This window comes from Gossypium hirsutum, chromosome D06 (assembly GCF_007990345.1).
Source record: "Gossypium hirsutum isolate 1008001.06 chromosome D06, Gossypium_hirsutum_v2.1, whole genome shotgun sequence".
Classification (NCBI taxonomy): Eukaryota; Viridiplantae; Streptophyta; class Magnoliopsida; order Malvales; family Malvaceae; genus Gossypium; species Gossypium hirsutum.
In genome coordinates, this window is record NC_053442.1 from 6183814 (window position 1) to 6198308 (window position 14495).

The 14495-nt window shown below is 35.6% G+C and overlaps 1 protein-coding gene across 1 annotated transcript; it reads right to left on the reverse strand.

Annotated features, from left to right (window-relative positions):
• Positions 1–8273: 8273 nt before the first annotated feature.
• Positions 8274–12649, reverse strand: LOC107942792 (G-type lectin S-receptor-like serine/threonine-protein kinase At5g35370). Its single transcript, XM_016876510.2, has 2 exons — positions 11947–12649; positions 8274–11251 (listed from the first exon to the last, which is right to left on the reverse strand). Exons 1-2 carry the CDS (start codon positions 12508–12510, stop codon positions 8513–8515), a joined length of 3303 nt encoding a protein of 1100 aa, XP_016731999.1. The 5' UTR covers positions 12511–12649; the 3' UTR covers positions 8274–8512.
• Between the last annotated feature and the right edge of the window lie 1846 nt (positions 12650–14495).

The window sequence follows — 14495 nt, forward strand, 5'->3', positions numbered from 1 at the left end:
TTTTTTTTGTTCTTTACTCTCTGTCTATTTACTTTATAACAAATAATAAAATAAAATCTGTATTTAAAATACAATTTGTTGAAATATGAGTTGTTTGTTGAAGAGCATCCGTTGAACTATGAACAATACCTTGATTTGGCCACGGATCAAAATATTTTTAAAGAGTTGTAGTTTGGTGCAGCATGGTGACAGGCAAGTGACCAAAGATTGGGTAGGAGACAAACTTTATGTAAAATTGTTTTTGTTGTTTCAATAACATGCCGGTGTCGGCACGGTGGCAGGCAAATGACCAAAGATGTTCTATACCATGGGAATGGAGATATATGAATAAAGGCTTTTATATTCTCCACCCCCATCAGTATGGAGAGAGGATTTCGGTGTAATGTTTTTTTCATAAGAGGATGGCACTGTTGAAAAATATCTTTCACTTCACTTTTATTTTTTAGTGTACACAATCAAGTAGTGTATTGATAAATGAAAACAAATAAATTTTTATCTATTGATCAAACTAGCAAGGGATTTCATAAATCACTAACTAACGTTTGTAAAGGTCAGACACAAGACAAAGTCATTGAAATGGTAGCCTCTGAGATTTATTAGAACAACAGACATTACAAAAAGTAAATCTTTTTTGTTCAGAAAATGACAACAAAAGTTTACTTAAAATGAAGTTCAAAATTCTAGAATGAGGATGATCCAATCTTCAGTGCCTAGTAATAACAGGGACGTTTGTGATGATAAGATAGTGTTTGTTGGAGAGCAAGATTCGTTCAACTATTAACCGGTACATAACTACTTTAACCTAACAGACGTTTACCTCTTTGAAGAGCACATTTCACAGTTAGTTGTTTGCCTCTTTTGAGAGCACCTATGGTGAGGAGATTAGTCATTGTTACCAGCAGTGGATCCCCTAGTTTCAACAAAAAAAGAAGTAAAAATTAAGTCTCATAAACAAATGGACTCTCAATAAGCACAAGTTTTCAGCTTTTCATTTTAAACAAAGCATTTGAGTTACCTTAAGAACTTCTGAGTTGAGCCTTGATGGCCCATCTTTCCATCTCTTCACATACTTCTCGTATTTTGCTTTCTCTTTCCCAGTCCCATGTACCTTTTAGTGTTGATTCTGTACCTTCTTCATTCACGTTGCTCTTCACTCCAACTCCCTGAGAAAAAAAAGATAAAAACTGAGAATAATTAGTTGCTGCTTTGATGTTGTTGAGAATATTTTATTATTTGATATTATTAAATAGTATTTTAGAGATTACAGTGGATATTTTTAGAGATTCTAGATATTATTTCCTTTGTTGTTAAATCCTACATTAGAGAGTTTTTTCCTCAAGATAGTAGAGTATTCATCTCTAAGTTCATCATGGTATCAGATTTTTTATCCGATTTTTAGGATTTTTTTTTTCTAATTTAAAATTTTTTTTCCTACGAACCCTAGAAACACAAATTTGGTACTTTCCACCCTAGCCTTATTTTTTCTTCTCACCGCCTCTACCATTGGAGTCGAAATCCACTTGCCGGAGTAACCCCAAACTCCGATGACTAGAAGACCTGCGCGTGGGCCCTCCGCATCGTTGCAAGCTTTTGTTGCTCCGTTTTGCGTGCCGTACATGGACTCCACTTGTTGCCGCCATGTGTTTTCTGATGTCGTCGATGTGCTCTCTTCTAATCATTCTCCTCTAAGTGGTGGTGTGTTTTTGGCTAAGTTTTTTGTGTGGGATATATTTGGTATTTTTTTTTCTTTAGTATTTTTGTTCTAATTGTGCAAGTAGATTTTTTTTGGGGGGTTTAGTAGTTTTTTTCCAGCATTATGTCTACAGACGAGAAACTCATGATTCCAACCGATAATCTCTCATTGCAAATTAGCCTTGTGAAGCTTGATGGACATAATTACCTTGCTTGGTCAAGGTCATGCTTGTTGTTTATCATGGCTCGTGGCTTAAAGGGGTACCTCACCGGTAAATCATCGAAACCTAAACTCACTGATTCAACATTTAGTTAGTGGGATTCAATGAACTCTCTTGTTATGACATGGCTTATCAACTCTATGTGACCCCATATTTCCAAAACCTATTTGCTGCTTGATATTACGGAAAAGATTTAGAATGCTGCTGCTCTCACCTACTCTCGTATTGGGAATGATGAGTAAATTTTTTAGATTCATAATAAGGTGTTTGGTACAAAACAAGAGGAGCTAACGATTTCTCAATATTTTGTTGAATTAAATGGGTTATGGAAGGAACTTGATTATTATCAAGATTTTCAAGCGAATTGTGCCAATGATGCTGAAAAGTTTCAGAAGATAGTGGAAAAAGAGCGTGTTTTTGATTTCTTAGCTGGGTTGAATACTGAGTATGATCAGATTCGGGTCCAAGTCCTTGGCAAGACTCCGCTCCCTTCCCTTCATATGGCATACTCCTATGTACAACAGGAGGAGAGTCATTGTGGTGTTATGCTCTATAATCCACCTTTAGAGAAAACTAGCCTCATTGCTAACTAGGATGGTCTATCGGGTGGTAAGTCTACCAAGGATCACTTAACGTATGATTATTGTGGTAAGCCTTGGCACACTAAATATTCGTGCTGAAAGTTGCATGGTCGTCTCACTCATGGTCGTGGTGGAAAACGAGGGGCTAATTCTCGGCCTGAGGCAAATTTGTTAGACTCATTGACAACAAAGAATAAGTCCACTTCTGTTGGAAGTTTTATCTCGGATGAGATTCAACATCTTCTATGCTTCTTGCCTCAATTGGACTCTACCTCGATTGGCAAGTCTAATCATGGAAACTCAAGTACTGTTTTAACTGCTCCATTTACTTCTGACTCTTGGATTATCGATTCCGATGTGAATAGACATATGCCAGGTCAAACAAAAACTTATTTAACCATACTACTTGTCTATTTAAAGATAGTGTGCGACTAGCCGATGACTCATTTACCTCAATCTTCGGAACAGATTCTGTTGTTTGTACTCCCAATATCACTTTATCCGCTGTCCTCGATGTCCCTAAATTCTCGGTTAACCTTTTATCTGTTAGTACTATCACTAAATCCTTAAATTGTAAACTTGAATTCTTTCCCAATCACTGTGTCTTTCAAGACCTCTAGATAGGGAAGACGATTAGCAATGGTAGATTGTGTAATGGCTTATATCTTATGGATCGATTGTCCAGTATGTCTCAAACATTATTTAGAGACAATAAAGATGTTAACTAGGAGATAATTCAGTGGCATAGGTGGTTAGGACATCCATCATTTATTATTCTTGCAAAGATGTTTCCTAATTTATTTTCAAGAACTCAATTAGACTCTTTAGTTTGTGATGCCTATGAGTTTGCTAAGCATACAAGAAACGGTTATCCTTTGCGTAATAATAAAAGTACTATTCCTTTTGAGATTATTCATTCAGATGTTTCAGGCCCTACTCGCATTACTTTTTTATCTGGTAATCATTAGTTTGTTACTTTTATTAACTGTTGAACTCGGTTAACATGAGTATTTTTATTAAAATCCAAAAGTGATGTTTCTCGTGTTTTCGTTCTTTACATAAATTGATTACTACTCAGTTTGATGCTAAAGTTAAAATTTTGCGAACTGGTAATGGAACCGAGTATAACTTTAATGATTATTTGGAATCATATGGTACTTTGCATCAGACTAGTTGTCCAGCTACAAATGCTCAAAATGGTGTTGCTGAAAGAAAAAATTGGCATCTTTTGGAGGTTGATAGATCACTTATGTTCACTATGAATCTCTCAAAGCCTTATTGGAGGGTGCGTTTTTTGTTGCGGCTTATCTCATTAATCGGATGCCTCTTCGAGTCCTTAATTTTAAAATCCCCAAAGAAACCTTATAGGGCAAAACGGATTACCCGTTTCACCAAAGGTCTTTGGTTGTGTTTACTTCGTTCATCTTCGAAATGGGAGCAAACTGGATCCTCGCAAGTCAAATGTGTTTTTATTGGATACTCTCCAACACAGAAGGGTTACAATTATTATCCTCTGCCATCTAGAAAGTATTATGTAAGTATGGATGTAACATTTCGTGAGGATGAACTTTACTTTTCTTCATCACAATCATCTCTTCAAAGGGAGGTTGTTGAAAATGAGGAGATGATACCTTGTTACTCTTTCGAGAAAGAATTTAGTTCCAACAGAGACTTTGGTTCAAGAGAAGACTAGTAGGCAGTTGTTGGATAGGCCTGATTACGGACATACACTAGAAAATGCAAGAAAGAAGATGCTATCATACAATCTACTTTATGCCCTGACTCTTCATTGTCAAGTGAGTCTTCTTTACCTCAAGCTGCTACTGATTCGAAATTATAAATAACCCAACGAAAATGTGTTAGAACTTGCACTTTACATCCTATGTCTGACTTTGTCTCTTATGATTTCTTATCCTCATCCTTTAGAGCTTTTGTTTTGTCTTTGTTCTCTATGTTTGTTCCATAGGATTGGAGAGAAGCTATCACTGATCCAAGATAAAAGAAGGTTATGATTGAAGAAATGAAGGCTTTAGCAAAAAATGAGACGTAGGAACTAATTAATCCTCCTGAGGGGTAGAAATTAGTTGGCTGCAAATGGGTGTTCACTATCAAGTATAAGGCTGATGGTTCAATTGAAAGATTCAAAGCCAGATTAGTGGTGCAAGGATTCACTCATACACATGGAGTGGATTATCAAGAAACACTTGTTCTAATTGCTAAATTAAACACGATTAGAATCATGTTATCATGTGCAACAAATCTCGATTGGGACTTACAATAGTTTGATGTAAAGAATACCTTTTTACATGGAAACCTGAAAGAAGAAGTGTATATGAAAGTTCTTCCAGGATTTGAGAATAAAGATACTCAAGGAAAGGTATGTAAACTGAAAAAGATCTTATATGAACTAAAGCAATCTCCCAGAGCCTAGTTTGACAGATTTAGTAAGGCCATGGGGTTGTTTGGCTATCTACAAAGTAATGCTGATCATAATCTCTTTATAAAACATCACAAGGGTGAGATTACTCTGCTTATAGTTTATGTTGATGACATAATTATGATAGGAGATGTCAAGGAAGAAATGATTCGGCTTAAGAAACAATTGGCTCAGAAATTTGAAATCAAAGACTTGGGAAAGTTACAGTATTTCCTCGGAATAGAAGTGGCCAAATCAAAAGAGGGAATTTTTATTTTTTCCAAAGAAAGTATGTCTTAGATCTTCTGATAGAAATTGGCATGTTAGGTTGCAAACCAGTAGAATCAACTATAGAGAGTAATCACAAGTTACAAATAGGGATCGATGAAATGGTCGATAGAGGGAGATATCAAAGACTCGTCAAACGTTTAATTTATCTCACTCATACTCGACCTGATATAGCCTATGATGTTAGTTTAGTAAGTCAGTTTATGCATGATCCTCGCGAAGCTCATATGCAGGCAGTATCACGAATTTTGTGCTATTTGAAGTCTGCACTAGGCAAAGGCATTCTCTTCTCAAAAATTGGTCATCTCAAGATAGAAGTATTTACAGATGTAGATTGAGCTGGCTCTCTTGATGATAGAAGGTCTACAACGGGTTATTGTACTCTTGTAGGAGGAAACTTAGTCACTTGGAGGAGCAAGAAACAAAGTGTTGTGGCTCGATCAAGTGCAGAGTCTGAGTATAGGGTCATGGCTCAAGGAGTTTGTGAGCTTTTATGGCTACAAAAGGTATTGGAAGAGCTGAAGTTGTTGAATGAAAATGGATCAACCTTGTACTGTGACAACAAGGCGGCCATCAGCATAGCTCAAAATCCATTACAGCACGATAGAACCAAACACATCGAAATAGATCGTCATTTTATCAAGGAAATAGTAGTTAGTGGTGCCTTAAGTTTATCTTACCTAGAATCCGAAAAACAGTTGGCTAATGTTTTTACTAAATGACTCAACTGTAAGACTTATCATAATCTTCTTTACAAGTTATGCATGCAAGACATCTATGCACCAACTTGAGGGGGAGTATTGAGAATCTTTGATTATTTGATATTGAGAATCTTTGATTATTTGATATTATTAAATAATATTTTTAGAGGCTACAACTGATATTTTTAAAGATTCTAGTTAAGAGATATTATTTCCTTAGTTGTTAAATCTTACATGTATATATAGTTATACATATTTCTAAGAAATATATACTTTGAGAGTGTTTTTTCCTCAATACATTAGAATATTCATCTCTAATTTCATCAGATGTAAATTGTGGTTGCTTCATGTTTATAGTGATTGCGGATGTTATCACGATGAATATAGGCAAGAGAGAGCTCTGGAACCACAAAATAGCAACCTGGTGACTTTTTTGGGTCACTGCTGTCATCTTGAAACTTTCATATTAAGATCTTTTGATCAACTTCATTTATTTGTTGTGTATGGTCATTACAGAATGGTGAAACAAGAAGAGGTGACATACCAGCTCAGAGAAAGATGACGCGTCTGAGAGTTCATCAGCATGTTCTGGCTTTCTAAGACGTACATAAAGAGGTTGTCTCACTGTTAAAAGTGCCATCTTAATATCAAGGAAGCCAGATTTCACCATCCTTTTCAAAACTCTGGCCTGGAAGGTCTTGCCACTACCATAAAGACAAATTAACTTTTAAGCAAAGGAGTTGAAAGATTTAGAAACAGAGAAGGTATGATCATTATAAACCGGATTAATTTAAAACCTGCTGCGATCCCTGAGTGGCGATCTACGCTCTGGGGCTGGTATAAGTCCAGCAAGCATTGCAGACTCAGCCAAGCTCAGTTGAGATGGATGCTTCCCAAAATAAAATTTTGATGCTGATTCAATGCCATTAATACCATGTCCCCAGTATATCTGTAATTTACAAAGGCCTTTTCAGATTTCAAATTTCAACATCTTAGAGTCACAAAATCCCAAAACAATGGGCTATAATACTCTACTGCTTTGCTTCTTTCATCCATTCTTTGGACATTCCTCGATAATGTATTTGAAGTATTACAATCCATTCAATAAAAAAGATGGGAAAGAATGAAGCACATGCATAAACATTAGGAAGGGCATCAATCATCAAAGTAAATGAGACATATGATCTGACCTTACAAACATAAGAGCTTAATATTCTTTGTTTTGACATTGTTCTTTCTAGTGCCAGTGCCAACACCATTTCCAGGATCTTTCTCCAGAATGTGCGCTCATTTTTCAGGAAGGTGTTCTTCACAAGCTGCCATGTGAATTGCAGAGAATTATCAGACATAACAAAAATTGATAAAACAGACAAATCAATTAGAAGATATATAATAACGAAAACTGCAAGTATTGGTTGAATTCAATACATTTCCGGAATTTGCAAAATAGAAAATGGTCAAGGTCCAAAATACCAGTTGATATGTAAGGATTGGTTTGAGGCAACAAGAAGGCAGGAGTAAAAACACAAAAAAAATTATCATTTCAACAATAACTCAAATCAAACAAATACAAAGATATAGATCCGTTCTACATTAACGCTGTAATGCCATATTAGCTGATTGATATGCCCAAAGAATACAAATATTCCAATAATGTTTATGAAGGTTGGGGGCAAGATAACATCATTCAAGTGTTATGAGGATAAGATAGGCTTACTGTTTGTCATCAGTGATTATCAACTTCAGATCATATCAAATATGATGAAAACAATTAAAATGTTTTGGAGGACTATAATCATATCAGTTTAACTAATAGCTTAATTTTAACCTTCTCATTGAGCAGAAAGGAGGAAGTACCACCTGGCCAAGTTTGAACTACCAACTTGAAGTAGGCTAAGAAGAAAATAACTAAAGAGTTACTTGAAAAAGTGGTCAAAACAGCTGAACTGCATTCTAACCAGAGCCACAAGTAGTCCCAACGGTACCAAAGAAAAATATACAGTTGCAGGACAAAATTTAAACTACTAACTTTCAATCTCATATACATCGAAGGATAACAATATTAGGAGATAAACAGTTTCATTCACAATTCATGTGTCGCTTAAAAAGTCAATAACAGCGAACAAATTACTACAAGGAAAAACAAACGATCTGGAAAGAGTTCAGAAATCAAGGTACACTAACGTAAGGAAATAATGTAACTGAGTTCATGCAGAACAAACCAGCACCGGAACCACATACTGTGCCAGCCACCTACAGCAACATGTGGCAGTGTGTACCCCTGTAACTTTCAGTGGTCCTAACACTATAGGTTTAGCAGTAGTAGACAAAAAATTAACACAAAGTTGAAAAAGATTAAAAGAAAGAGGCAAAATGGACATCTAATTTCCATGTGATCTTAATATTTACTCGAGTAAATAATTTGCACAAGGTGAATAAAATACAGCCAACCATCCATCCACCCTATATTTGGATCTTTTAGAGGAGATATACACAATATTGCCATCTCTAGTTCAGAGAATAACAACTAAGTTTAGTTCCCAATAACAAACACCAAACAACCCGCATTCACTACAATTACTACACAAGGTGCATAAGTTGCAACCATTCACATTATCTGGGGCCTGAGATTTGCTGTGAAGAGATATAAGAAAGGCACGTATTTGAGCCAGTTGTACTACTATGAGAAACATTTGCTTGTGGGAATAGCATGAAATCACTTTTCCTTCTTTCCTCTTCAATCATGGAAACCTCGGTAAATCTGCGGCCATAAAAGCGCAAAAAATTCAAGGACTCTACTCTTGGCTGACCTAGAGGAAGCCCACCTTCCAACATCCCAACAACAGTGGCCATACTTGGCCTCAGTGCTGGCTCCTCATGAACACAACACAAAGCAACACGCACTAGTTTCTCCACCTCTTTATTGGTCACTCGTCCCTCAAGTTTTGCATCCGCAAGCTCCAAGTATCTACCTTGTTCATGCATCTCTAGAGCCAACAGTGGAAAATAAATCAATCCCATCACTGATGAGGACAAGGAGTTGCCTCCACCGCTGTTGGTATCCTCAATGCTATGACTCTGAGATTTCAATGAACAGTTTTTCCTCCCACTCACCAATTCAAGCAGTACCATTCCAAAGCTATAAACGTCAGTTTTTTCGGAAATTGCAGAGTTAGTAAGCCATTCAGGTGCAAGATAGCCACGGGTGCCTCTCATTGTAGTGAACAGACTGGACTGTTCAGGGGTTAGAAGCTTTGAGAGCCCAAAATCTGATATTTTTGCTTGAAAATGATCGTGCAGGAGAATATTTTCTGGTTTGACATCACAATGAATGATCTTATGTTCACAGCCTCTGTGCAAGTATGCAAGCCCACGAGCAGTTCCAAGTGCTATATCAAATCTCTCTTGCCATTCTAATACAGGTCCACTGCCAAAGAGGGTTCTGTCCAATGAGCCCCGGTTCATATACTCATACACCAAAAAGCGTTGTCTCCCTTGCACGCAAAATCCTCTTAATTTGACCAAATTGACATGATGAATATTTCCAATTACTGCAATTTCTGTACAGAATTCTTTTTTACCTTGGATTCCAGGATTTGAAATCTTCTTGACTGCCACAACAGTTTTATCAGGAAGTGTTCCTCTGTATACAGAACCAAACCCTCCAGATCCTAGTTGGGTCTTAAAATTATCAGTAGCTGCCTCAAGTTCTTCATAATCAAACTTTTGTGGCAAACCTGGAATGTAGAAGGCATCCATATCTTCTGAAGAACCTGAGTTTAGATGTCCTAATTTTATCTCTCCACCTTTGCTGCATAGCCGCCTTTTCCACCAGAAGAAAACTAGAGCAGCTAACAGAAAAAACCCGATGGAAGGTAGGAGCACAATAGCTGCTATGGGAAACTCATTCTTTTCATTGCTAAAACTATTGTCGCCACCAGAATCTGTTGAAATAGGTCCAACAAGTACTTTTACATATCCCAGAAAGTCATTTTCTACAGTACTGCTCAATATAACGGAGCCCAAGTCATTTTCAAGCACATAGCAAGAGCCAGAAGAATTTTCATAGAACATGCCCAAGCAAGCACAGTCCTCAGAGCATAAATCTTGACAAACTGGAAATCTTACACCATATCTGACAGGCTGAGAGAAAAGAAGAGAGAAGTAATCAATACCAGAGCCTAGCCTCAGATATGAAACAGTTGAAGAATTTGACTCGTTAACATTATTGGTTGAATCACAAGCAGTAGGTAGAGAATATGAACTACCACTCGGCAAACAACCACCGATATTTTGTGAAGCTGGATGGAAATCAGATGGACACGAACAAGTGGGAGCTTTTGAAGTGGAGTCACCTGTACATAATCCCAGTTTGCCACAGCTAGCTGGAATTTGACAGTCATCAATTGGCCCAACAAATTCCTGAACCCATTTACCACCAGAAAAACTATTTACAGTAAAATGACCTAAAACATCCAACTTGGCAAGTCGGAAGGTAGCCGGCGCCAAGTTAAGCTGAATTACAACAACTGATCCATTATGACCAAAGAGAGAAAGGCCTGTTTTATTCATTTCCATGTACTCAACCACATAATTTGAATTCACATAGGCCTTGGTATCCATTGACAATATCCAATATGTCTGTCCATGCCATTGCAATAATGCATCAGAAGCACTAACCATGAATCTATAATCACCAGTTGACAAGTTACTTTCTGATACAGCATTTGACAGTTTTGCCCCAACTGGTAGCTGTTGGCCGATCACAATTGTATCAGTTGGATGGTAAAAACTCTCCCACAGAGAACCATTAAATTTGTCAAGTAGAACAAGATTACCCATCTCAGTTAGCAGTAATGCATAAATTGTCGTCTGCAACTGAGGTGTTGACCATTTGGGATTACCATCTGGATCTGCAATGCTAATCCCGTTGACTGTAAGATCCATTTTACCAGAGCTTGAGATAGGAGAATCACGATTAGCTGACCAGATGATGGTATTGGATTCAACATGTATGATGCACAAGTAAAAGTTGGTTTGAGCTTCGGGGTTGTAGATAGAAGCTTTGAATGTTCCATTACGAGAGAACAAGAAGGCACCATCTTTGTCAATAAAACTGAAGTGTGAAGCACTGAAATTTGGGTAGATAAACTCTGAGAAAGATTTCGCAGAGACAGAAGAATACAACAGGAAACCGAAGATAAAGAATAGGAAAGATTCCATAGAGATGGAAAAGAGAATGAGGAGACTCCGTAATGATGGAAGCCTTGCTGGTGAGGATGGAATATGTCTGTAATGATTTTCTTCAAATTTTTTTCGTTGCTGGAGCTCAGCATGCGTTGACAAATCTCTCTACAGTGACGAATTCCTGATTGTTATTTAATTGATGCTAACATCAGCAAGGGATGTAAAGCATGAAAAATTCGGTTCTAGTCAAACCTAAGTGTTTATCTAGTATAATCAGATAGGTGTTTCCATGCACTAGATACACCTTTCCCACCTATATTTTTTTTCCTTTTCACACTGTTATATTCTTACTCAGATAACTTAAATTACACCTTGCAATACACAAGTTGAGAAAGAAAGGAATAGGAAAAAGACAAGGAAAATAACCAAACACCAACAATACTACCGATTTAATGGTTCCTTGCCAGTCTATCCTACTTGGCTGGTTATTTATTCCAAAATCATCGATCTGGTATGTACTAGTGCACTTCATAAGTCGCTCAACACCTATATTCGATTCACCTAGGCACAATTTAATATTAAAAGTCCTACTTGGGTAAATTTTATAAGGATGGAGAAAATTAACTTGAAGCATGTAGCCCGAGTCAAATGCGTTTTCGGCCATTCACATGTACCGAAATACAAAATTCAAGAAATGAGGCAAAAAAAAAAAAAGGAACTCAAAGAAACAGCGCCCACTATTTTAAACATAAACAAATGAATATATATATATAAACGCACTTAGTTGAGGAAAACAATCAAACATGTTGTGTACTTAAATATATACATATATCTCGAATTAAAAAAAATACAGCACTAACCTGCTGAGTTATGGTGCTACCTCCCCCACGAGCCGAAAGCGACAAAACAGCTCGACCAATGCCAACTGGATCGATCCCAAAATGTGTAAAGAAGCGACGATCCTCGTAAGCAACGATGGCTTGCCATAGATGTTTTGGATAAGATTTGGTCCGAGCTTCAGCTTCACGAGAGAAAGCAACGAGGCTTTGCCAACGAAGAGCGAAATCGGGCAAAAGGAAATTGGACAAAAGACGAAAACACAAAAGGGACAATGAGAAAGCAAGGAGAGGGAGTAGTTCCTGAATGGGATGATGGGTCTGAATGGAGGGGGACTCTGGACGGACTGAGTTGACTCGTAGGCAAAGCAACGAATTGAAGTGAGTCGGAGACTTCAGAGAGTAAAAAGTCAGGGTTTTACCGAAGAGATTTTGTGGGTTTTTGAAGCGAAATTTTGAGGTTTTGCAGTGGATCATCGATCTGTGAGGAGGAGCAACAGCCAAACTCATTTTCTCCTTTTTCTCACCGATTTCGTTATTTGGGTAATAAAACTGTTGACATCGTTGAAGCAACGGCCTTAAAAACATGTTTTTTTTTTTTTCTAAATGGTCATAAAAACAGGTAAACAGTAATTGGCGGTTTTTTTTTCATTGCCAATCGCCACTGCTGAGATTTTCATTCTTTTAATTTTTTTTATAATAAAAATAAAATAGGAAATTATTTTATTCACAATTTTCAATCAAAATTAATTTTTTTCAAACCAAATGTTAGTTGCTTGTTATACTTTCTCCAATAGTGTTATTTGATTTTTCTTTTCTTTTTTACTTCACTCTATTTCCATGTTTTATTTTGTCATTTTAATTTTTTTATTATTTTAGCTCGCAACTTTTAAAATTGAGTCTATTGATTTTTTATAAAAAAATTGACTAAATTATTAAAATTTTAATGACATTAATATGATAATTCACGTGACATTTCATGTATACTTTATTATTAATATAAATAAATTTTCTAAAAGTTCTTATAAACTTTCTAAAATTTATTAATTTCTTTTTAATTTTTATGAATTGTACAGAGACTGTCATGTTAGTGACCACGTCAATGCCGTTGAAATTTTAACAGTTTAATCAGCTTTTTTCTAAAAACAAACAATTTGACTAAATTTTAAAAGTTAAGGATCAAAATAACTAAAAAATTATAAATAAAAAAATAAACATTAAGGACTAAATTTATTATTATGCTAAATAAAATCAACTATGATATTTATTTTCACGCCATTATTTTTCTAATTTCATTTTTATATTATTTGTGAAATGTTGATTTAGTTAATATATATATAAATGATGAATTAATATTTTTCTATTTTAATGAATTGTTTATAAATAATTATAATGAAAGAGCCATTTGGCCTAAACAAGCATTGACTACCTAATAATATAACATGTGGTTCAGATAATAAGACAAAAAGAATTTGACTTTTTTAAGAACCTGACTCTAAAATTTTTAAAAATTATAAAAATATCTAATTTTAAGATTAATTATGAAAATGATTTGATTTCTATAGTAGAGTTAGGTGCCACTATTTTTTCAGGCGGCACCACCCTAAAAATCTTCCCAATCATGCTTTATCATTACCAAAACAAAAAAAGATTGATGTCGCTTGACAAATTGGTGACACCGAACTGAAACATGTAGTGGAAAAACGTTCAGGGACTTGATTAAGTAATTACCCTTTTAGAAATCACCTGATGCAAATTCGCCTTAGCTTGCCTACAGTTTCACATGCATTGCTTAGCTTGAGAGGTTCCATCAGAAAACCCTAAATGAAACTCTCCGGTCACTCCTTCCCCCTTCCCTTCCCTGCATCAGTTGGTCCATATTTTTTAAAATATTAATACGATTTTTGAAGGCCCAAGGACGACATATTCTAGCCTATAAACCGGAAAAGCCCAGCTGAAGTCTCAAATTGGGTTTTTTCTTTACATCACACTTTCAAAAACAGGTAAAAGTAATATAGACTTCTTTGCTTTTTCTATTAGAACACGGTAAATTAGTTCGATTAAACAGTAAATTAATCATTTTGTTAAAAATTTTATCTATTTCTATTGTTAAAAATTGGTCTCTATATGTTGGTATGAGTATCATATGGTATACCATGTATAATTATCTGGTTATTTCATCAACTACATTTGTTTTTAATTAATTGTCCCATTTTTTAGTAAAGGGGGCAAAATACAATTTGACTTCTAATACAATGTATTATTGCAAATTTCATATTCAAAATTTGAAAAAGATAATGTTAGAACGGATAGCATGAATCTCAAAAATATTGATCTTCATAAACCATAAAACAGACATAACTATACAAATAAGAAATATATCTATGTTTTTTTATTGGACTTGGCTGCTCAAATTTTATTTTTGGTAAATTACAAAACTATTAACTATTTCGCTTTAAAAACTTTTAATTTCGTCCCTAATATTTTTGATTGGTTCTATTTTAATCATCTCGAAAATGATAACATAACTTTTTTGAATTGGTACAATAACACACATACATCCTCTCTATTTG

Bases quoted from the DNA above. Each gene is read 5' to 3' on its own strand.
- LOC107942792 (XM_016876510.2), bottom strand. From the start codon at position 12,510: ATGTTTTTAAGGCCGTTGCTTCAACGATGTCAACAGTTTTATTACCCA. The intron at 11,252-11,946 runs GTTAGTGCTGTA...TCGTCACTGTAG, and splicing joins GTAGCACCATAACTCAGCAG to AGAGATTTGTCAACGCATGC.